The sequence below is a fragment of the Patagioenas fasciata genome, chromosome 39, assembly GCF_037038585.1.
Source record: "Patagioenas fasciata isolate bPatFas1 chromosome 39, bPatFas1.hap1, whole genome shotgun sequence".
In the NCBI taxonomy this organism is placed as follows: Eukaryota; Metazoa; Chordata; class Aves; order Columbiformes; family Columbidae; genus Patagioenas; species Patagioenas fasciata.
In genome coordinates this window covers 459,705-483,096 of record NC_092558.1, presented here as the reverse complement: position 1 = coordinate 483,096, position 23,392 = coordinate 459,705, and the positions used below count along the sequence as shown (strand labels likewise).

General features: G+C 61.3%; 1 protein-coding gene across 3 annotated transcripts in view; it reads left to right on the top strand.

Annotated features, from left to right (window-relative positions):
* The first annotated feature begins 58 nt into the window (after nucleotides 1–58).
* The window catches only part of GANAB (glucosidase II alpha subunit), a 35,878-nt gene continuing 12,544 nt past the window's right edge, over nucleotides 59–23,392 (top strand). Inside the window, exons 1-14 of one of the 3 annotated variants that reach the window (XM_071801557.1) lie at nucleotides 59–151; nucleotides 268–372; nucleotides 1,471–1,579; nucleotides 1,672–1,799; nucleotides 5,977–6,159; nucleotides 10,492–10,554; nucleotides 10,787–10,874; nucleotides 11,685–11,757; nucleotides 11,867–11,963; nucleotides 15,670–15,850; nucleotides 19,459–19,579; nucleotides 20,750–20,985; nucleotides 22,047–22,173; nucleotides 22,253–22,332. In XM_071801557.1, the coding sequence (XP_071657658.1) occupies nucleotides 138–151; nucleotides 268–372; nucleotides 1,471–1,579; nucleotides 1,672–1,799; nucleotides 5,977–6,159; nucleotides 10,492–10,554; nucleotides 10,787–10,874; nucleotides 11,685–11,757; nucleotides 11,867–11,963; nucleotides 15,670–15,850; nucleotides 19,459–19,579; nucleotides 20,750–20,985; nucleotides 22,047–22,173; nucleotides 22,253–22,332 (1,605 nt within the window). In that variant the 5' untranslated portion in view covers nucleotides 59–137. Of the gene's footprint in view, nucleotides 152–267; nucleotides 373–1,470; nucleotides 1,580–1,671; nucleotides 1,800–5,976; nucleotides 6,160–10,491; nucleotides 10,555–10,786; nucleotides 10,875–11,684; nucleotides 11,758–11,866; nucleotides 11,964–15,669; nucleotides 15,851–19,425; nucleotides 19,580–20,749; nucleotides 20,986–22,046; nucleotides 22,174–22,252; nucleotides 22,333–23,392 lie in introns of all 3 variants that reach the window. The other 2 variants (XM_071801556.1, XM_071801558.1) reach the window with 2 other exon arrangements.

Below are 23,392 nucleotides of genomic sequence, written 5' to 3'. Positions count from 1 at the left end.
ACTAAGCGAGGAGGGGCGGGGCCCCGCACGGAGGGGGGCGTGGTTTAGGGGCGCCTTCGGGGGCGCGGCTTCCCTCAGCCAATGGGACGCGGCGGCGTGTGGCCAGGGGCGGGGCCAAGGGTCAGTCTGCATCCAAGATGGCGCCGGGGAGGTGAGCGTGTGCGGCGGCTCCGCGGCCAACGGGACCCAATGGAGCCCAACGGGACCCCCGGAGCCCCCCAGGGACCCCCGGGGCTTCCCCGCCCTGACCCGTTTCCCCCCCAACAGGCGGCGGCCGCTGCTGCTGCTGCTCTGGGCGGCGCTTTGTGTCGGGCCCGGCCTGGCCGTGGACCGCAGCAACTTCAAGACGTGCGAGCAGAGCGGGTTCTGCCGGTGCGGACACCGGGGGGGCTTGGGGGGGTCCCGGGGGCGGTTTGAGGGGGTCCCGGGGGGGGTTGGGGGGGGTCCGAGCAGAGCGGGTTCTGCCGGTGCGAACATGGGGGGTTTGGGGGCTCTTTTAGGGGTTGGAGAGTGGGTTTGGGGTCCATTTTGGGGGTTGGAGGTTGGTTTTGGGGGGATGTTTGTGGGCCGGAATTTTGGGGGTTGGAGGTTGGTTTTGGGGGGAGTCTGGGGGGTGTTTTAGGCCGGTTTGGGGGTGTTTGGAGGCTGATTTTAGGGGTTTTTGGGGGTGTTTGGGGGCTGATTTTAGGGGTTTTTGGGGGTGCTTGGGGGCTGGTTTTGGGGGGTTGCAAGTCAATTTTTGGGGGTGTTTGGGGAGGTATTTTAGGTCGAGTTTGGGGGGTGTTTGGGGGTCGATTTTAGGGGGTTTTGGGGGTGTTTGGGGGCTGATTTTAGGGGTTTTTGGGGGTGTTTGGGGGCCGATTTTAGGGGTGTTTGGGGCTGTTTTGGGGGGTCGCAGGCCATTTTTTGGGGGTGTTTGGGGGCCGCTTTTAGGGGGTTTCAGGTCGATTTTTGGGGGTGTTTGGGGGCCAATTTTAGGGTTTTTTGGAGATGTCTGGGGGCCGGTTTTAGGGGTTTTGGGGGGGTGTTTGGAGGCCTATTTGGGAGGTATTTTAGGTCTGGTTTGGGGGGTTGGAGGTCGATTTTGGGGGGTATTTGGGCGCCAATTTTTGGGTTTTTTGGGGATGTCTGGGGGCCGGTTTTAGGGGTTTTGGGGGGGTGTTTGGAGGCCTATTTGGGAGGTATTTTAGGTCTGGTTTGGGGGGTTGGAGGTTGATTTTGGGGGGCGTTTGGGGACCAGTTTTGGGGGTTTATGGGGGGTGTTTGGAGGCCTTTTTGGGAGGTATTTTAGGTCGGGTTTGGGGGGTTGGAGGTCGATTTTGGGGGGCGTTTGGGGGCTGGTTTTAGGGGTTTTTTGGGGCCGATTTTGGGGTGTTTTGGGGGGTTGCACTGGCAGTGTCTGTGGCCAGTTTTGGGGATGTTCGTGGGGTGTTTGGGGCGCTCTGTGTCATCGGGGTGCCTGCCCTGCAGGCGCCAGCGCGCCATCCCCCCCGGCCGCTCCCCGTACCGCGCGCTCCTGGACTCCCTGCAGCTCCTTCCCGACGCCGCCCGCATCCAACTCCTCAACGAGGCCACCAAGGTGCGCTGGGGACACACGGGGACGCACCGGGGGGGGTGTCACACCCCCCCGACCCCCCCCCCCCCCATCCTCATCACCCCCCCGTCCCGCAGGTCCCGCTGATGCTGGAGCTGCGGGGGTTGCGGGGAAACATCACCCGCATCCGCATCACGGAGCTGAACCCCCCGCGCCCGCGTTTCGAGGTGCCGGACGTGCTTATGGATGAAATACCTGCCGAACCGTGAGTGCTAATTGCGCTCATTAACCTAATTATAGCGGTTTGGGGGGGTTTGTTGAAGTTTGATCGTGGGGTGGTAGTAGAATGTGGGTAGGTATGGTGGGATGTGTGTCTATGCTTATCAATAACGTGATGTCCCGTTGGTATTAAATATGTGGTGTGATAGATACAGCAACAATGCGAGGTCATTGATGAGGATGGACGTACATCCCGTGATCGGGGCAACGTGTCCCCCCCATTTAAATCATCTATGTCCCCCCCCGTTTAAATCTCCCAGTGTCCCCCCCATTTAAACCCTGTTTATTACAGGTTGGAGTTGTGTCACGCCCATTTAAACCCTGTGTGTGTCCCCCCATTTAAACCCTGTTTATTACAGGTTGAAGGTTTTGGGGACACCCCACACCTTGTGTCCCCCCCCCACTGAAACCCCCCGCCTTGTGTCCCCCCCGCATTGAAACCCCGTCTTGTGTCCCCTACGTTTCAACCCCCTTTATTACAGGCTGGAGCTGTGTCCCCCCCATTGAAACCCCCCCCTTGTGTGTCCCCCCCATTGAAACCCCCCCTTGTGTGTCCCCCCATTGAAACCCCCCCTTGTGTGTCCCCCCCATTGAAACCCCCCCTTGTGTGTCTTCCCCCCCATTGAAACCCCCCCTTGTGTGTCTTCCCCCCATTGAAACCCCCCCTTGTGTGTCTTCCCCCCATTGAAACCCCCCCTTGTGTGTCTTCCCCCCATTGAAACCCCCCCTTGTGTGTCTTCCCCCCATTGAAACCCCCCCTTGTGTGTCTTCCCCCCATTGAAACCCCCCCTTGTGTGTCTTCCCCCCATTGAAACCCCCCCTTGTGTGTCCCCCGCATTGAAACCCCCCCTTGTGTGTCCCCCGCATTGAAACCCCCCCTTGTGTGTCCCCCCCCATTGAAACCCCCCCTTGTGTGTCCCCCCCCATTGAAACCCCCCCTTGTGTGTCCCCCCCCATTGAAACCCCCCCTTGTGTGTTCCCCCCATTGAAACCCCCCCTTGTGTGTTCCCCCCCATTGAAACCCCCCCTTGTGTGTCCCCCCCATTGAAACCCCCCCTTGTGTGTCTTCCCCCCCATTGAAACCCCCCCTTGTGTGTCCCCCCACTGAAACCCCCCCTTGTGTGTCTTCCCCCCATTGAAACCCCCCCTTGTGTGTCTTCCCCCCATTGAAACCCCCCCTTGTGTGTCTTCCCCCCATTGAAACCCCCCCTTGTGTGTCTTCCCCCCATTGAAACCCCCCCTTGTGTGTCTTCCCCCCATTGAAACCCCCCCTTGTGTGTCTTCCCCCCCATTGAAACCCCCCCTTGTGTGTCTTCCCCACATTGAAACCCCCCCTTGTGTGTCCCCCCCATTGAAACCCCCCCTTGTGTGTCCCCCCCATTGAAACCCCCCCTTGTGTGTCTTCCCCCCATTGAAACCCCCCCTTGTGTGTCTTCCCCCCATTGAAACCCCCCCTTGTGTGTCCCCCCCATTGAAACCCCCCCTTGTGTGTCCCCCCCATTGAAACCCCCCCTTGTGTGGCCCCCCCATTGAAACCCCCCCTTGTGTGGCCCCCCCATTGAAACCCCCCCTTGTGTGGCCCCCCCATTGAAACCCCCCCTTGTGTGGCCCCCCCATTGAAACCCCCCCTTGTGTGGCCCCCCCATTGAAACCCCCCCCTTGTGTGTTCCCCCCATTGAAACCCCCCCTTGTGTGTCTTCCCCCCATTGAAACCCCCCCTTGTGTGTCTTCCCCCCATTGAAACCCCCCCTTGTGTGTCTTCCCCCCATTGAAAACCCCCTTGTGTGGCCCCCCCATTGAAACCCCCCCTTGTGTGTCTTCCCCCCATTGAAACCCCCCCTTGTGTGTCTTCCCCCCATTGAAACCCCCCCTTGTGTGTCTTCCCCCCATTGAAACCCCCCCTTGCGTGTCCCCCCCATTGAAACCCCCCCTTGCGTGTCCCCCCCATTGAAACCCCCCCTTGCGTGTCCCCCCCATTGAAACCCCCCTTGCGTGTCCCCCCCATTGAAACCCCCCCTTGTGTGTCTTTCCCCCATTGAAACCCCCCCTTGTGTGTCTTTCCCCCATTGAAACCCCCCCTTGTGTGTCTTCCCCCCATTGAAACCCCCCCTTGCGTGTCCCCCCCATTGAAACCCCCCCTTGCGTGTCCCCCCCATTGAAACCCCCCCTTGCGTGTCCCCCCCATTGAAACCCCCCTTGCGTGTCCCCCCCATTGAAACCCCCCCTTGCGTGTCCCCCCCATTGAAACCCCCCCTTGCGTGTCCCCCCCATTGAAACCCCCCCTTGCGTGTCCCCCCCCATTGAAACCCCCCCTTGCGTGTCCCCCCCCATTGAAACCCCCCCTTGCGTGTCCCCCCCCATTGAAACCCCCCCTTGCGTGTCCCCCCCATTGAAACCCCCCCTTGCGTGTCCCCCCCATTGAAACCCCCCCTTGTGTTTTCCCCCCATTGAAACCCCCCCTTGTGTGTCCCCCCCATTGAAACCCCCCCTTGTGTGTCCCCCCCATTGAAACCCCCCCTTGTGTGTCCCCCCCATTGAAACCCCCCCTTGTGTGTCCCCCCCATTGAAACCCCCCCTTGTGTGTCTTCCCCCCATTGAAACCCCCCCTTGTGTGTCTTCCCCCCCATTGAAACCTCCCCTTGTGTGTCTTCCCCCCATTGAAACCCCCCCTTGTGTGTCTTCCCCCCCATTGAAACCTCCCCTTGTGTGTCTTCCCCCCCATTGAAACCCCCCCTTGTGTGTCCCCCCCATTGAAACCCCCCCTTGTGTGTCTTCCCCCCATTGAAACCCCCCCTTGTGTGTCCCCCCCCATTGAAACCCCCCCTTGTGTGTCTTCCCCCCCATTGAAACCCCCCCTTGTGTGTCTTCCCCCCCATTGAAACCCCCCCTTGTGTGTCTTCCCCCCCATTGAAACCCCCCCTTGTGTGTCTTCCCCCCCATTGAAACCCCCCCTTGTGTGTCTTCCCCCCCATTGAAACCCCCCCTTGTGTGTCTTCCCCCCCATTGAAACCCCCCCTTGTGTGTCTTCCCCCCCATTGAAACCCCCCCTTGTGTGTCCCCCCCATTGAAACCCCCCCTTGTGTGTCCCCCCATTGAAACCCCCCCTTGTGTGTCCCCCCCATTGAAACCCCCCCTTGTGTGTCCCCCCCATTGAAACCCCCCCTTGTGTGTCCCCCCCATTGAAACCCCCCCTTGTGTGTCTTCCCCCCCATTGAAACCCCCCCTTGTGTGTCTTCCCCCCATTGAAACCCCCCCTTGTGTGTCTTCCCCCCATTGAAACCCCCCCTTGTGTGTCTTCCCCCCCATTGAAACCCCCCCTTGCGTGTCCCCCCCATTGAAACCCCCCCTTGCGTGTCCCCCCCATTGAAACCCCCCCTTGCGTGTTCCCCCCATTGAAACCCCCCCTTGTGTGTTCCCCCCATTGAAACCCCCCCTTGTGTGTCTTCCCCCCCATTGAAACCCCCCCTTGTGTGTCTTCCCCCCATTGAACCCCCCCCTTGTGTGTCCCCCCCATTTGGGGTGCAACGGGGACACCCTGGAGCTGCCCCCCCCTCCATTCACACCCCATTTCTTGCAGGCTGCAGGTTTTGGGGTGCGACGGGGACACCCTGGAGCTGCCCCCCCCTCCATTCACACCCCATTCCTTGCAGGCTGGAGGTTTTGGGGTGCGACGGGGACACCCTGGAGCTGCCCCCCCCTCCATTCACACCCCATTCCTTGCAGGCTGGAGGTTTTGGGCCGCGACGGGGACACCCTGGAGCTGCCCCCCCCCCCATCCATTCACACCCCATTTCTTGCAGGCTGGAGGTTTTGGGGTGCAACGGGGACACCCTGGAGCTGCCCCCCCTCCATTCACACCCCATTTCTTGCAGGCTGGAGGTTTTGGGGTGCAACGGGGACACCCTGGAGCTGCCCCCCCTCCATTCACACCCCATTCCTTGCAGGCTGGAGGTTTTGGGGTGCGACGGGGACACCCTGGAGCTGCCCCCCCCTCCATTCACACCCCATTCCTTGCAGGCTGGAGGTTTTGGGGTGCGACGGGGACACCCTGGAGCTGCCCCCCCCTCCATTCACACCCCATTTCTTGCAGGCTGGAGGTTTTGGGGTGCAACGGGGACACCCTGGAGCTGCCCCCCCCTCCATTCACACCCCATTTCTTGCAGGCTGGAGGTTTTGGGCCGCGACGGGGACACCCTGGAGCTGTCGCTGGGCCCGGGGGGGCCGCACCGGCTGCTGGTGACGGGGTCCCCGTTCCGCATGGATCTGCTGCGCGGCCGCCGCCTGCTCTGCAGCGTCAACGCCCGCGGGCTCCTTGTCTTCGAGCACCAGCGCCAGCGCCCACACAGGTGAGGGGGGCACCTGGACACCCCAAAACGGCACCTGGACACCCCCTGGGGCACCCAGACACCTCAAAATGGCACCCAGACACCCCAGAGCGGCACCCAGAAACCCCCTGGGGCACCCAGACACCCCCTAAAAGACACCCAGACACCCCCCTGGAGCACCCGGTCACCCCAAAACAGCACCCATACACCCCCTTTGAGTCACTAAGAAATCCCTTAGGGCACCCAGACACCCCCTGGGGCACCCAGACACCCCCTGAAAGACACCCAGACACCCCATGGGGCCACCAAGAAATCGCTTAGGGCACCCAGACGCCCCCTAAAAGGCACCCAGACACCCCCTTGGGCCACCAAGAAATCCCTTAGGGCACCCAGACACCCCTAAAAGACGCCCAGCCACCCCATGGGGCCACCAAGAAATCGCTTAGGGCACCCAGGCGCCCCCTAAAAGGCACCCAGACACCCCCTTGGGCCACCAAGAACTCCCTCAGGGCACCTGAACACCCCAGAATGGCACCCAGACACCCCCTGGGGCCACTGAGAAACCCCCTGGGGCACCCAGACACTCCCAAATGGCACCCAGACACCCCCCGAGGCACCCAGACACCCCCACAATGGCACTCGGACACCCCCCATGGCCACCCAGACACCCCAAAACCCCATCCAGACACCCCCTGGGGCCACCCACGCCCCCTGAAAGACCCCTGGGGCCACTGAGAAACCCCCTGGGGCACCCAGACACCCCCTAAAAGACACCCAGACACCCCCTAAAAGACACCCAGACACCCCCCTGGGGCACCCGGACACCCCAAAACAGCACCCAGACACCCCCTTTGAGTCACTAAGAAATCCCTTAGGGCACCCAGATACCTCCTGGGGCACCCAGACACCCCCTTAAAGACACCTGGACACCCCCCTGGAGCACCCGGACACCCCAAAACAGCACCCAGACACCCCCTTTGAGTCACTAAGAAATCCCTTAGGGCACCCAGACACCCCTAAAAGGCACCCAGACACCCTCTTGGGCCACCAAGAAATCCCTTAGGGCACCCAGACACCCCTAAAAGACACCCAGACACCCCCTTGGGCCACCAAGAAATCCCTTAGGGCACCCAGACACCCCTAAAAGACACCCAGACACCCCCTTGGGCCACCAAGAACTCCCTCAGGGCACCTGAACACCCCAGAATGGCACCCAGACACCCCCTGGGGCCACTGAGAAACCCCCTGGGGCACCCAGACACTCCCAAATGGCACCCAGACACCCCCACAATGGCACTCGGACACCCCCCATGGCCACCCAGACACCCCAAAACCCCATCCGGACACCCCCTGGGGCCACCCACGCCCCCTAAAAGACCCCCTGGGGCCACTGAGAAACCCCGTGGGGCACCCAGACACCCCCTAAAAGACACCCAGACGCCCCATGGGGCCACCAAGAAATCGCTTAGGACACCCAGACACCCCCTAAAAGACACCCAGACACCCCCGTGGGGCACCCGGTCACCCCAAAACAGCACCCAGACACCCCCTTTGAGTCACTAAGAAATCCCTTAGGGCACCCAGACACCCCTAAAAGACACCCAGCCACCCCATGGGGCCACCAAGAAATCCCTTAGGGCACCCAGACACCCCCTAAAAGGCACCCAGACACCCCCTTGGGCCACCAAGAACTCCCTCAGGGCACCTGAACACCCCAGAATGGCACCCAGACACCCCCTGGGGCCACTGAGAAACCCCCTGGGGCACCCAGACACTCCCAAATGGCACCCAGACACCCCCACAATGGCACTCGGACACCCCCCATGGCCACCCAGACACCTCAAAACCCCATCCAGACACCCCCTGGGGCCACCCACGGCCCCTAAAAGACCCCTTGGGGCCACTGAGAAACCCCGTGGGGCACCCAGACACCCCCTAAAAGAGACCCAGACACCCCCCTGGGGCACCTGGTCACCCCAAAACAGCACCCAGACACCCCCTTTGAGTCACTAAGAAATCCCTTAGGGCACCCAGATACCTCCTGGGGCACCCAGACACCCCCTTAAAGACACCTGGACACCCCCCTGGAGCACCCGGACACCCCAAAACAGCACCCAGACACCCCCTTTGAGTCACTAAGAAATCCCTTAGGGCACCCAGACACCCCCTAAAAGACACCCAGACACCCTCTTGGGCCACCAAGAAATCGCTTAGGGCACCCAGACACCCCTAAAAGGCACCCAGACACCCCCTTGGGCCACCAAGAACTCCCTCAGGGCACCTGAACACCCCAGAATGTCACCCAGACACCCCCTGGGGCCACTGAGAAACCCCCTGGGGCACCCAGACACTCCCAAATGGCACCCAGACACCCCCACAATGGCACTCGGACACCCCCCATGGCCACCCAGACACCCCAAAACCCCATCCAGACACCCCCTGGGGCCACCCACGCCCCCTAAAAGACCCCCTGGGGCCACTGAGAAACCCCCTGGGGCGCCCAGACACCCCCTAAAAGACACCCAGACACCCCATGGGGCCACCAAGAAATCGCTTAGGGTACCCAGACACCTCCTAAAAGACACCCAGACACCCCGAAATGGCACCCAGGCACCCTATGGGGCCACTGAGAACCCCCCTGGGGGCATCCGGACACCCCAAAATGGCACCCAGACACCCCCTGGGGCCACTAAGAAATCGCTTAGGACAGCCAGACACCCCCTAAAAGGCACCGAGACACCGCCTAAAAGACACCCAGACATCCCCTGGGGTACCTACACCCCCCAAAAAGCACTTGGAAACCCCCTTGGGTCATAAAGAGCCCCCAAAAGGCACCAAGAAACCCCTTTGAGGCATCTACACCCTCTCAAAAGCTACTCAGAGCCCCCCAGGGCACCAAACACCCCCCAGGGCACCCAGGACCCCCAAACAACCCCTGGGGGCACCCAGGACCCCCCTCAGGGCACCAAACACTCCCCAGGGCACCAAATACCCCCAAGGGCACCCAGGACCCCCCCCCACAGGGCACCCAGGACCCCCAAACAACCCCCAGGCACCCAGAGCCCCCCCCAAGCACCCATGACCCCCCCCCCCCCAGGGCACCCAGGACCCCCCAAGCACCAAAGAGCCCCTCCCAGGACCCACCCAAGCACCCAGAGCCCCCTAGGGCACCCAGGACCCCCAAACACCCCCCCCCCAGGGGCACCCAGGGCACCCAGAACCCCCCTCAGGCACCAAAGACCCCCCTGGGACACCCAGAGACCCCCCACAAGCACCCAGAGCCCCCCCAGGCACCAAACACCCCCCCAGGGCACCAAACACACCCAAGGACCCTCCCAAACACCCAGGACCCCCCCAGGGCACCAAACACCCCCCCAGGGCACCAAACACCACCCAGGACCCCCCCAAACACCCAGGACCCCCCCCAGGGCACCAAACACCTCCCAAGCACCCAGAGCCCCCCCAGGGTGCCAAACACTCCCCCCACCCTGGACCCCCCCCCCCCAGCACCCAGGGCCCCCCTAGGGCACCAAACACCCCCCAGGAGCCCCCAAGCACCCAGAGCACCCCCTGGGCACCCAGGACCCCCCAGGCACCAAACACCCCCCTGGGCACCCAGGACCCCCAAACAACCCCTGTGGGCACCCAGAACCCCCCCAGGATACCCAGAGAGTCCCCCAGGACCACCCCCCCCAAACACCAAACAACCCCCCAGAACCCCCAAACGACCCCCAGGGGCACCCAGGACCCCCCCCAAGCACCCAGAGCCCTCCCAGGACCCCCTAAGCACCCACAACCCCCCCATGGCACCAAACACCCCCCCAAGCACCCAAGACCTCCCCAGGGCACCCAGGACCCCCCAAGCACCAAACAACCCCCAGGGGCACCCAGACCCCCCACAGGCTCCAAACACCCCCCCAGGGCACCCAGAGCACCCCCAGGGCACCAAACACCACCCAGGACCCCCCCAGAGCACCCAGACCCCCCCACAGGCACCAAACCACCCCCCCAGGACCCCCCCAAACACTAAGGACCCCCACAGGGCATCAAACACCCCCCAAAGACCCCCCCAGACCACCCAGGACCTCCCAAGGGCACCAAACACCCCCCCCAGGACACCAAGCACCCAGAGCCCCCCCAGACCACCCATAACCCCCCCCAAGCACCCACGACCCCTCCAGTGGCACCAACCCCCCCCAGATCAGGTTGGGGGGGGGGACACCCAACACCACTAAGGGTGGGAAAACGGGACTGGGGGAGGGGGGGGGGGGTTTGTCCGTCTGTCCGTCCGCCGCTGATTCTCGCTGTGTTTCTCCCCCCACCCCCCCACCCCGCGATGTCCCCCCCCCCCAGTTTAATGGACATTGGTGGCTGGGTCGGGCGCGCGTGGGATAAGATCTCAGCCCTTTTCCATAGGTAAATGTGCCCCTTTCGCCCCCCCCGGACCCCCCCAGGGAGCCCCGGACCCCCCAAAAACACCCATCCCCCCCCATAAAAAAATCTACCCCCCCCTGTAAATTTAGGGGGTGGTTTGACCCCAAGCAGTTTGTCCCGTGTCTGTGTGTCCCCCCCCCTTTATGTGGCTCCTCCCCGGGGCTCCCAACACCCCCAATTTCCCCCTGACCCCCCCAATTATCTCCCCCCACAGGGACCCCCCCCAGGACGCCCCCCAGGACCCCCCAAGTGAAAATGGGGCGACCAACGAGGACGGAGCGACGGGGGGCGCGGATGAGAAGGTAAAATGGGGACCCCCCCCTTTAATTTGGGGGACCCCCTTTTATTTTATGGATCCCATTTTATTTCAGGGACCCCTCCTTTTAATTTGGGGGACCCCTTGTTTTATTATGGGGACCCCCCCATTTTATTTTGGGGAGTCGCCTTTTGTGGATCCCCTTTGATTTCTGGGACCCCCCTTTTAATTTGGGGACCCCCTTTTTATTTCTGGGATCCCCCTTTTTATTTCTGGGGACCCCCTTTATTTTGGGGGACCCCCCTTTATTTCTGGGGACCCCCTTTTAGTTTGGGACCCCCTCTTTTATTTTGGGGGACCCACCTTTTATTTCGGGGACCCACATTTAAATTGGGGGAGCCCCCTATTTGGGGGGACCCCCCTTTTAATGTGGGGGACCTCCTTTTATTTTGAGACCCCCCTTTTAATTATAGAGACCCCCCTTTTATTATGGGGACCCCCCTTTTTATTTGGGGGACCCCTTTTGTTTTGAGGAACCCTTTTTTATTATGGGGACCCCCCTTTAATTTGGGGCACCCCCCTTTTATTTTTGGGGAACCCCATTTAATTATGGGGAACCCCTTGTGTTTTGGGTACCCCAATTTAATTTGGGGGACCGCCCTTTATTTTGAGACCCCCTTTTTATTATGGTGGACCTCGCTTTATTTGAAGTCCCCCCCTTTTATTTTTGGGGACCCCCCCATTTTATTTTAGGGACCCCCTTTTATTTCTGGGGATCCTCTTTTATTTTAGGGACCACCCTTTTATTTTGGGGACCCCCCCTTATTTTGGGGACCCCCCCATGTTGTCCCCCCAGCCCCCCGATAACGAAGAGGAACCGGGTGCCTGGGAGGAGACGTTCAAGACGCACACGGACTCCAAACCCTACGGTGCGTTTGGGGTCATTTGGGGGCGTTTGGGATCATTTTGGGGTGTTTGGGGTCACTTTGGGGGTTCTGTTATTTTGGGGGGGCCCCGTGTGACCCCCATTTCCCACAGGTCCCATGTCGGTGGGGTTGGATTTCTCGCTCCCCGGGTTCGAACACGTTTATGGGATCCCCGAGCACGCCGAGAGCCTCCGGCTGCGCAGCACCCAGTGAGCCAAAATCCCCGCTTTTCACCCCAAAATCCACCTGATCCATCCCAAAATCCACCTGATCCATCCCAAAATCCACCGGATCCATCCTAAAATTCCCATTATCCCCCTCAAAATCAACGTTATCCTTCCAAAAATCCCTGTCATACCCCCCCCTTCAAATCAGTGGTATCTCCCCCCCCTTCAAATCAGTGGTATCTCCCCCCCCCTCAAATCAGTGGTATCTCCCCCCCCCTTCAAATCAGTGGTATCTCCCCCCCCTTCAAATCAGTGGTATCTCCCCCCCCCCTTCAAATCAGTGGTATCTCCCCCCCCCCTTCAAATCAGTGGTATCTCCCCCCCCCTTCAGATCAGTGGTATCTCCCCCCCTTCAAATCAGTGGTATCTCCCCCCCCCTTCAAATCAGTGGTATCTCCCCCCCCCCTTCAAATCAGTGGTATCTCCCCCCCCCCTTCAAATCAGTGGTATCTCCCCCCCCTTCAAATCAGTGGTATCTCCCCCCCCTTCAAATCAGTGGTATCTCCCCCCCCTTCAAATCAGTGGTATCTCCCCCCCCTTCAAATCAGTGGTATCTCCCCCCCCTTCAAATCAGTGGTATCTCCCCCAAAATCAATGCGATCGCCCCCCAATTAATGGTATCTCCCCAAAAATCAATGTGATCTCCCCCAAATTAATGGTATCTCCCCCAAAATGAATGTTATTCCCCCCAAATTAATGGTATCTCCCCCAAAATCAATGCGATCCCCCCAAATTAATGGTATCTCCCCCAAAATCAATGTGATCCCCCCAAATTAATGGTATCTCCCCCAAAAATCAATGTGATCCCCCTCAAAATTAATGGTATCTCCCCCAAAATCAATGTTATTCCCCCCAAATTAATGTTATTCCCCCAAAATCAATGCGATCCCCCCCAAATTAATGGTATCTCCCCCCAAATCAATGCGATCCCCCCTAAATTAATGGTATCTCCCCCAAAGTCAATGTGATCCCCCTCAAATTAACGTTATCTCCCCCAAAATCAATGCAGTCCCCCCCCAATTGATGGTATCTCCCCCCAAAATCAATGTGATCCCCCCAAAATCAATGTGATCCCCCCAAATTAATGGTATCTCCCCCAAAATCAATGCAATCCCCCCCCAATTAATGGTATCTCCCCCAAAATCAATGCGATCCCCCCCAAATTAATGGTATCTCCCCCAAAATCAATGCAATCCCCCCCAAATTAATGGTATCTCCCCCAAAAATCAATGTGATCCCCCTCAAAATTAATGGTATCTCCCCCAAAAATCAATGTGATTCTCCCCAAATTAATGGTATCTCCCCCAAAAATCAATGTGATTCTCCCCAAATTAATGGTATCTCCCCCAAAATCAATGTGATCCCCCCCAAAAATTAGTGGTATCTCCCCCAAAATCAATGTCATCCCCCCAAAAATTAGTGGTATCTCCCCCCAAAATCAATGTGATCCCCCCCAAATTAATGGTATCTCCCCCAAAACCAATGCAATCCCCCCCCAATTGATGGTATCTCCCCCAAAATCAATGTCATTGCCCCAAAAATTAGTGGTATCTCCCCCCAAAATCAATGTGATCCCCCCCCAATTAATGGTATCTCCCCCAAAATCAATATTATTCCCCCCAAATTAATGTTATTCTCCCAAAATCAATGTGATCCGCCTCAAATTAATGGTATCTCCCCCAAAATCAATGCAATCCCCCCCCCAATTAATGGTATCTCCCCCAAAATCAATGTGATCCCCCTCAAAATTAATGGTATCTCCCCCAAAATCAGTGTTATTCCCCCCAAATTAATGTTATTCCCCCAAAATCAATGCGATCCCCCCAAATTAATGGTATCTCCCCCAAAATCAATGTGATCCCCCCCAAATTAATGATATCTCCCCCAAAATCAATGCGATCCCCCCCAAAATTAATGGTATCTCCCCCAAAATCAATGCGATCCCCCCCAAAATTAATGGTATCTCCCCCACATCAATGTCATTGCCCCCAAACTCCCCATTGTCTCCCTAAATCCCCCTTCTCACCCCAAAATTGCCCCTTTCCCCCCCAAATCACCCCCCAAACCCCCTGTGACCCCCCCATATCCCCCCATTTTCCTTGGGGGGGGGCCCACATCCCCTATACAACCTGCACTGCTCTGCTCCCCCTTCCATCCCCATTATCACCCCAAAATCCCCCTTTTCCCCCCCAGATCCCCCTCAAACCCCCCTGTGACCCCCCCAGGACACCCCCTGACCCCCCAGGACACCCCACTTTTTGGGGGGGGCCCACATCCCCTATACAACCTGCACTTGCCCCATTATGATCTACACCCCCTTACGCTTCCTTTTTCCCCCAAAATCCCCCTTTTCCCCCCCCAAACCCCCTGTGATGACCCCAAATCACCCCAAACCCCCCTGTGACCCCCCCAGGACTCCTCCTGACCCCCCAGGACACCCCATATCCCCCCATTTTCCTTGGGGGGGGCCCACATCACCTATACAACCTGCACTTGCTCCATTATGATCCCCACCCCCTCCCATCCCCATGATCGCCCCAAAATCACTGTTTTCTCCCCCAAAACCCTTGTGACCCCCCCCAGCACCCCCCCAAACCCCCCCAGCCCCCCCAGGACACCCCATATCCCCCCATTTTCCTTGGGGGGCCCACATCCCCTATACAACCTGCACTTATTGCATTACCATCTGCACCCCCTTCCATCCCCATTATCACCCCAAAATCCCCCTTTTCCCCCCCAGATCCCCCTCAAACCCCCCTGTGACCCCCCCAGGACACCCCCTGACCCCCCAGGACACCCCACTTTTTGGGGGGGGCCCACATCCCCTATACAACCTGCACTTGCCCCATTATGATCTACACCCCCTTATGCTTCCTTTTTCCCCCAAAATCCCCCTTTTCCCCCCCCAAACCCCCTGTGATGACCCCAAATCACCCCAGACCCCCCTGTGACCCCCCCAGGACACCCCCTGACCCCCCAGGACACCCCACTTTTTTGGGGGGGCCCACATTCCCTATACAACCTGCACTTGCTCCATTATGATCCCCACCCCCTCCCATCCCCATGATCGCCCCGAAATCGCCGTTTTCTCCCCCAAACCCCCCGTGACCCCCCCCAGGACCCCCCGAGGACCCCCCCAAACCCCCCCAGCCCCCCCAGGACACCCCATATCCCCCCATTTTCCTTGGGGGGGGCCCACATCCCCTATACAACCTGCACTTGCTCCATTATGATCCCCACCCCCTCCCATCCCCATGATCGCCCCGAAATCGCCGTTTTCCCCCCCAAACCCCCCGTGACCCCCCCCCAGGACCCCCCCAGCCCCCCCAGGACACCCCATATCCCCCCATTTTCCTTGGGGGGGGCCCACATCCCCTCTACAACCTGCACTTGCTCCATTATGATCCACACCCCCTTCCATCCCCATGATCGCCCCAAAATCGCCGTTTTCTCCCCCAAACCCCTTGTGACCCCCCCCAGGACCCCCCCAAACCCCCCCAGCCCCCCCAGGACACCCCATATCCCCCCATTTTCCTTGGGGGGGGGCCCACATCCCCTCTACAACCTGCACTTGCTCCATTATGATCCACACCCCCTTCCATCCCCATGATCGCCCCAAAATCGCCGTTTTCCCCCCCAAACCCCCCGTGACCCCCCCCAGGACCCCCCTGACCCCCCCATTTTGCAGGGGGGGGGACCCGTACCGGCTGTACAACCTGGACGTGTTCCAGTACGAGCTGCACACCCCCATGGCGCTCTACGGCTCGGTGCCGCTGCTCTGGGCGCACGGCCCCCCCGGGACCCTCGGCATCTTCTGGCTCAACGCCGCAGAGACCTGGGTGGACATCGGCTCCAACACGGCCGGCAAGGTGCGGACCCAGGAGTGCCCCGGGGACCCAGGAGTGCCCACAGGGACCCAGGAGTGCCCCAGGGACCCAGGAGTTCAGGGGGGACCCAGGAATGCCCACAGGGACCCAGGCATTTGGGAGGGGACCCAGGAGTTTGGGGGTTGGACCCAGGTGTTCAGGGGAGGGACCCAGGAGTTCAAGGAGACACAGGAGTTTGAGGGGGACCCAGGAGTGCCCACAGGGACCCAGGAGTGCCCACAGGGACCCAGGAGTTCAGGGGGGACCCAGGAATGCCCACAGGGACCCAGGCATTTGGGAGGGGACCCAGGAGTTTGGGGGGTGGACCCAGGCGTTCAGGGGAGGGACCCAGGAGTTCAAGGAGACACAGGAGTTTGAGGGGGACCCAGGAGTGCCCCAGGGACCCAGGAGTGCCCACAGGGACCCAGGAGTGCCCCAGGGACCCAGGAGTTCAGGGGGGACCCAGGAATGCCCACAGGGACCCAGGCATTTGGGAGGGGACCCAGGAGTTTGGGGGTTGGACCCAGGTGTTCAGGGGAGGGACCCAGGAGTTCAAGGAGACACAGGAGTTTGAGGGGGACCCAGGAGTGCCCCAGGGACCCAGGAGTGCCCCAGGGACCCAGGAGTGCCCACAGGGACCCAGGAGTTCAGGGGGGACCCAGGAATGCCCACAGGGACCCAGGCATTTGGGAGGGGACCCAGGAGTTTGGGGGGTGGACCCAGGTGTTCAGGGGAGGGACCCAGGAGTGCCCCGGGGACCCAGGAGTGCCCACAGGGACCCAGGAGTGCCCCAGGGACCCAGGAGTTCAGGGGGGACCCAGGAATGCCCACAGGGACCCAGGCATTTGGGAGGGGACCCAGGAGTTTGGGGGGTGGACCCAGGTGTTCAGGGGAGGGACCCAGGAGTTCAAGGAGACACAGGAGTTTGAGGGGGACCCAGGAGTGCCCACAGGGACCCAGGAGTGCCCACAGGGACCCAGGAATGCCCACAGGGACCCAGGAGTGCCCCAGGGACCCAGGATTTCAGAGGGGACCCAGGAATGCCCACAGGGACCCAGGCATTTGGGAGGGGACCCAGGAGTTTGGGGGGTGGACCCAGGTGTTTAGGGGAGGGACCCAGGAGTTCAAGGAGACACAGGAGTTTGAGGGGTACCCAGGAGTGCCCCAGGGACCCAGGAATGCCCACAGGGACCCAGGAGTGCCCCAGGGACCCAGGAGTTCAGGGGGGACCCAGGAATGCCCACAGGGACCCAGGCATTTGGGAGGGGACCCAGGAGTTTGGGGGGTGGACCCAGGTGTTCAGGGGAGGGACCCAGGAGTTCAAGGAGACACAGGAGTTTGAGGGGGACCCAGGAGTGCCCCGGGGACCCAGGAGTGCCCACAGGGACCCAGGAGTTCAGGGGGGACCCAGGAATGCCCACAGGGACCCAGGCATTTGGGAGGGGACCCAGGAGTTTGGGGGGTGGACCCAGGTGTTCAGGGGAGGGACCCAGGAGTTCATGGAGACACAGGAGTTTGAGGGGGACCCAGGAGTGCCCCAGGGACCCGGGAGTGCCCCGGGGACCCAGGAGTGCCCCGGGGACCCAGGAGTTCAGGGGGGACCCAGGAATGCCCACAGGGACCCAGGCATTTGGGAGGGGACCCAGGAGTTTGGGGGGTGGACCCAGGTGTTCAGGGGAGGGACCCAGGAGTTCAAGGAGACACAGGAGTGCCCCGGGGACCCAGGAGTGCCCACAGGGACCCAGGAGTGCCCCAGGGACCCAGGAGTTCAGGGGGGACCCAGGAATGCCCACAGGGACCCAGGCATTTGGGAGGGGACCCAGGAGTTTGGGGGGTGGACCCAGGTGTTCAGGGGAGGGACCCAGGAGTTCAAGGAGACACAGGAGTTTGAGGGGGACCCAGGAGTGCCCACAGGGACCCAGGAGTGCCCCGGGGACCCAGGAGTTCAGGGGGGACCCAGGAATGCCCACAGGGACCCAGGCATTTGGGAGGGGACCCAGGAGTTTGGGGGGTGGACCCAGGTGTTCAGGGGAGGGACCCAGGAGTGCCCCGGGGACCCAGGAGTGCCCCGGGGACCCAGGAGTGCCCACAGGGACCCAGGAGTGCCCCAGGGACCCAGGAGTTCAGGGGGGACCCAGGAATGCCCACAGGGACCCAGGCATTTGGGAGGGGACCCAGGAGTTTGGGGGGTGGACCCAGGTGTTCAGGGGAGGGACCCAGGAGTTCAAGGAGACACAGGAGTTTGAGGGGGACCCAGGAGTGCCCCGGGGACCCAGGAGTGCCCACAGGGACCCAGGAGTTCAGGGGGGACCCAGGAATGCCCACAGGGACCCAGGCATTTGGGAGGGGACCCAGGAGTTTGGGGGGTGGACCCAGGCGTTCAGGGGAGGGACCCAGGAGTTCAAGGAGACACAGGAGTTTGAGGGGGACCCAGGAGTGCCCCGGGGACCCAGGAGTGCCCACAGGGACCCAGGAGTGCCCCAGGGACCCAGGAGTTCAGGGGGGACCCAGGAATGCCCACAGGGACCCAGGCATTTGGGAGGGGACCCAGGAGTTTGGGGGGTGGACCCAGGTGTTCAGGGGAGGGACCCAGGAGTTCAAGGAGACACAGGAGTTTGAGGCGGACCCAGGAGTGCCCCAGGGACCCAGGAGTGCCCCAGGGACCCAGGAGTTCAGGGGGGACCCAGGAATGCCCACAGGGACCCAGGCATTTGGGAGGGGACCCAGGAGTTTGGGGGGTGGACCCAGGTGTTCAGGGGAGGGACCCAGGAGTTCAAGGAGACACAGGAGTGCCCCAGGGACCCAGGAGTGCCCACAGGGACCCAGGAGTGCCCCAGGGACGCAGGAGTTCAGGGGGGGACCCAGGAGTGCCCCGGGGACCTGGGAGTTCCCCAGGGACCCAAGCATTTGTGGGGGGACCTAGGAGTGCCCCAGGGACCCAGGCATTTGGGGTGGGACCCGGGAGTGCCCACAGGGACCCGGGAGTGCCCCAGGGAGTGCCCCAGGGACCCAGGAGTTCGGAGGGGACCCAGGGAGTGCCCCAGGGACCCAGGAGTTCAGGGGGGGACCCAGGAGTGCCCCGGGGACCCGGGAGTGCCCCAGGGACCCAGGCATTTGGAGGGGGACCTGGGAGTGCCCACAGGGACCCAGGAGTGCCCCAGGAGTGCCCCAGGGACCCAGGAGTTCCGGGGGGACCCAGGAGTGCCCCGGGGACCCAGGAGCGACCCAGGCATTTGGGGGGGGACCCGGGAGTGCCCCGGGGACCCAGGAGTTTGGGGGGGGACCCAGGAGTGCGGGGAGGGACCCAGGAGTTGAGGGAGGGACCCAGGGGTTCGGGAGGGACCCAGGGGTTCAGGAGGGACCCAGGAGTTTGGGGGGGGACCCAGGAGTGCCCCAGGGACCCAGGCGTTTGGGAAGGGGACCCAGGAGTTGAGGGGTGGACCCAGGGGTTCGGGAGGGACCCAGGAATTTGGGGGGGGACCCAGGAGTGCCCCAGGGACCCAGGCGTCCGGGGAGGGGACCCAGGTGTCCGGGGGACGGGGGGGGCGCGTGGGGGCGCTGACCCGTCCCCCCCGCAGACGCTGTTGGGGAAGCTGCTGGATTACATGCAGGGGGGGGGCGAGACGCCGCAGACCGACGTGCGCTGGATGTCGGAGAACGGGGTGCTCGACGTCTTCCTGCTGCTCGGCCCCGCGCCCCACGACGTGGCGCGGCAGTACGGGACCCTCACTGGTGCGCGGACCCCAAGTACCCCCCGTGTCCCACCATCCAACCCCAAACCCCCCATCATGTTCCCCCATTCAACCCCAAACCCCCATCATGTCCCCCATTCAACCCCAAACCCCCATCATGTCCCCCCATCCAACCCCAAACCCCCATCATGTCCCCCCATCCAACCCCAAACCCCCATCATGTCCCCCATTCAACCCCAAACCCCCCATCATGTCCCCCCATCCAACCCCAAACCCCCATCATGTCCCCCATCCAACCCCAAACCCCCATCATGTCCCCCCATCCAACCCCAAACCCCCATCATGTCCCCCATCCAACCCCAAACCCCCATCATGTCCCCCATCCAACCCCAAACCCCCCATCATGTCCCCCCATCCAACCCCAAACCCCCATCATGTCCCCCATCCAACCCCAAACCCCCATCATGTCCCCCCATCCAACCCCAAACCCCCATCATGTCCCCCCATCCAACCCCAAACCCCCATCATGTCCCCCCATCCAACCCCAAACCCCCATCATGTCCCCCCATCCAACCCCAAACCCCCATCATGTCCCCCATCCAACCCCAAACCCCCATCATGTCCCCCCATCCAACCCCAAACCCCCATCATGTCCCCCCATCCAACCCCAAACCCCCATCATGTCCCCCATTCAACCCCAAACCCCCATCATGTCCCCCCATCCAACCCCAAACCCCCATCATGTCCCCCCATCCAACCCCAAACCCCCATCATGTCCCCCATTCAACCCCAAACCCCCATCATGTCCCCCCATCCAACCCCAAACCCCCATCATGTCCCCCATCCAACCCCAAACCCCCCATCATGTCCCCCCATCCAACCCCAAACCCCCCATAATGTCCTCCCATGTCCCCCCATCTAACCCCAAACCCCCCATAATGTCCTCCCATGTCCCCCCATTCAACCCCAAGCCCCCCATAATGTCCTCCCATGTCCCCCCATTCAACCCCAAACCCTCCATCATGTCCCCCCATCCATCCCCAAACCCCCATGTCCCCCCCACCATGTCCTCCCCCATGTCCCCCCATCATGTCCCCCCATCCAACCCCAAACCCCCATCATGTCCCCCCCTTTTCCCCCCATTCCCCCCGTTTTCCCCCCATTCCCCCCCTTTTCCCACTCACCCCCAACCCCCCATATCCCCCCCCAGGCACGCAGGCTCTGCCCCCCCTGTTCTCCCTGGGCTACCACCAGAGCCGCTGGAACTACCGTGACGAGGAGGACGTGCTGGCCGTGGAGCGCGGCTTCGACCGCGCCGCCGTGCCGCTCGACGTGCTCTGGCTGGACATCGAGCACGCCCACGGCAAGCGCTACTTCACCTGGGACCCCACCCACTTCCCCCACCCCCGCGACATGCTGCGCCGCCTCGCCGACAAGAAACGCAAGGTCCGGGACACGCGGGAACGGGGGTCGGGTCGTGGGGAACGTATATGTATACGTATATATAGTATACACAGACGTAGCAACCTGAGCTGGGAAGCTAAGCAGGGTCGGCCCCGGTCAGTGCTTGGATGGGAGACCTTATACACAGCCATAGCACCTTGAGAGCACCTGAGCTGGGAAGCTAAGCAGGGTCGGCCCCGGTCAGTGCTTGGATGGGAGACCTTATACACAGCCATAGCACCTTGAGAGCACCTGAGCTGGGAAGCTAAGCAGGGTCGGCCCCGGTCAGTACTTGGATGGGAGACCTTATACACAGCCATAGCACCTTGAGAGCACCTGAGCTGGGAAGCTAAGCAGGGTCGGCCCCGGTCAGTACTTGGATGGGAGACCGGCCATAGGACCCTGAGAACACCTGAGCTGGGAAGCTAAGCAGGGCCGGCCATGGTCAGTACGTGGATGGGAGACTGTATATATATATATATATATATGTATATATGTATGTACAGTCACGGGAGACTGTATATACATATATATATATATGTATATATGTATGTACAGTCACAGCGCTCTGAGAATGCCCAATACTGGGAAGCTAAGCAGGGTCGGCCCCGGTCAGTGCTTGGATGGGAGACCTTATACACAGTCATAGCACCCTGAGAACACCTGAGCTGGGAAGCTAAGCAGGGTCGGCCCCGGTCAGTGCTTGGATGGGAGACCGGCCATAGGACCCTGAGAACACCTGAGCTGGGAAGCTAAGCAGGGTTGGCCCCGGTCAGTACTTGGATGGGAGACCGTGTATGTATGTATGTGTATATATATATGTATGTATGTATATACATATATATATATACATGCAGATAGATACACAGCCATAGCACCCTGAGAATGCCCCATCTCATCTGATCTGGGAAGCTAAGCAGGGTCGGGCCTGATCAGTGCTTGGATGGGTGACCATATGTATATAAATACATGTGTATATATATATATACGGCCATAGCATCCTGAGAACGCCTGAGCCGGGGGGTTTTGGGGTGTCCCGGTATGACCGCTGTCGCCCCCTCTAGATGGTGAGCATCGTGGACCCCCACATCAAGGTGGACCCCGATTACCGCGTCCACAACGAGCTGCGCGCCCGCGGCTTCTACGTCAAGACCAAGGACGGCAGCGACTACGAGGGCTGGTGCTGGCCGGGTGAGTTTTGGGGGTTTTTTGGGGGATGGGGGGGGTTGGGGGGTTTTGGGGGTCACGTTGACCCCCACGCTGTCCCCAGGCTCGACCGCGTACCCCGACTTCACCAACCCCGAGATGCGCGAGTGGTGGGCGTCGATGTTTGCATACGACCAGTATGAGGTGAGGAGACCCCCCCGGGGTCTCTGTGACCCCCCCAGGTCACTGTCACCCCCCCATTGCTCCTAAACCACCGTCATCCCCTCTTCATTGCTCCTGTTCCCCCATGATTGCTCATGGGACCCCCCCCCACTGGGTGAATGCCCCCCCCACATCAAAGTCACCCCCCAGGTCACTGTCACTCCCCCCCACAAAGTCCTTGTCACCCCCCTGTTGCTCCCAAATCGCCATTGTCCACTCTTGCTCCTGTCCCCTCCCCGTTGGGTGTGTGGCCCCCCCACATCAGTGTGAGGTCCCCCACCTCAGCTCACTGAGACCTCCAACAAGTCCCCATCACCCCCCCATTGCTCCCAATTGTCCCCTCTCCCTCCTGTTCCCTCTGCCTCCTTCCCTTGTGGCTCCACCCATTCCCTTGTGGCTCCGCCCCCTCATCTGTGGCCCCACCCATTCCCTTTTGGCCCCACCCATTCCCTTTTGGCCCCACCCATTCCCTTTTGGCCCCACCCATTCCCTTTTGGCCCCGCCCCCTCATATGTGGCCCCGCCCCCTCATATGTGGCCCCGCCCCCTCATATGTGGCCCCGCCCCCTCATATGTGGCCCTGCCCCCTCATATGTGGCCCTGCCCTTTACCTCGTGGGCCCCACCCCCTCAAGTGGGCCCCGCCCTTTACCTCGTGGGCCCCGCCCCCTCAGCCGTGGCTCCGCCCATTCCCTTGTGGCTCCCCATCTGTGACTCCACCCATTCCTTTGTGGCTCCGCCCCCTCACATGTGGCCCTGCCCATTATTGGTGGCTCCGCCCCCTCACCCGTGGCCCCGCCCATTCCCTTGTGGCTCCACCCCCTCAACCATGGCCCCGCCCACTCCTTTGTGGCTCTGCCCCCTCATACATGACCCGCCCATTCCCTTGTGGCTCCGCCCCCCATACATGGCCCTGCCCATTCCCTTGTGGCTCCACCCCCTCACCCGTGGCCCTGCCCGTTCCCTTGTGGCTCCGCCCCCTCGACCATGGCCCCGCCTGTTCCCTTGTGGCTCCGCCCCCTCGACCATGGCCCCGCCCACTCC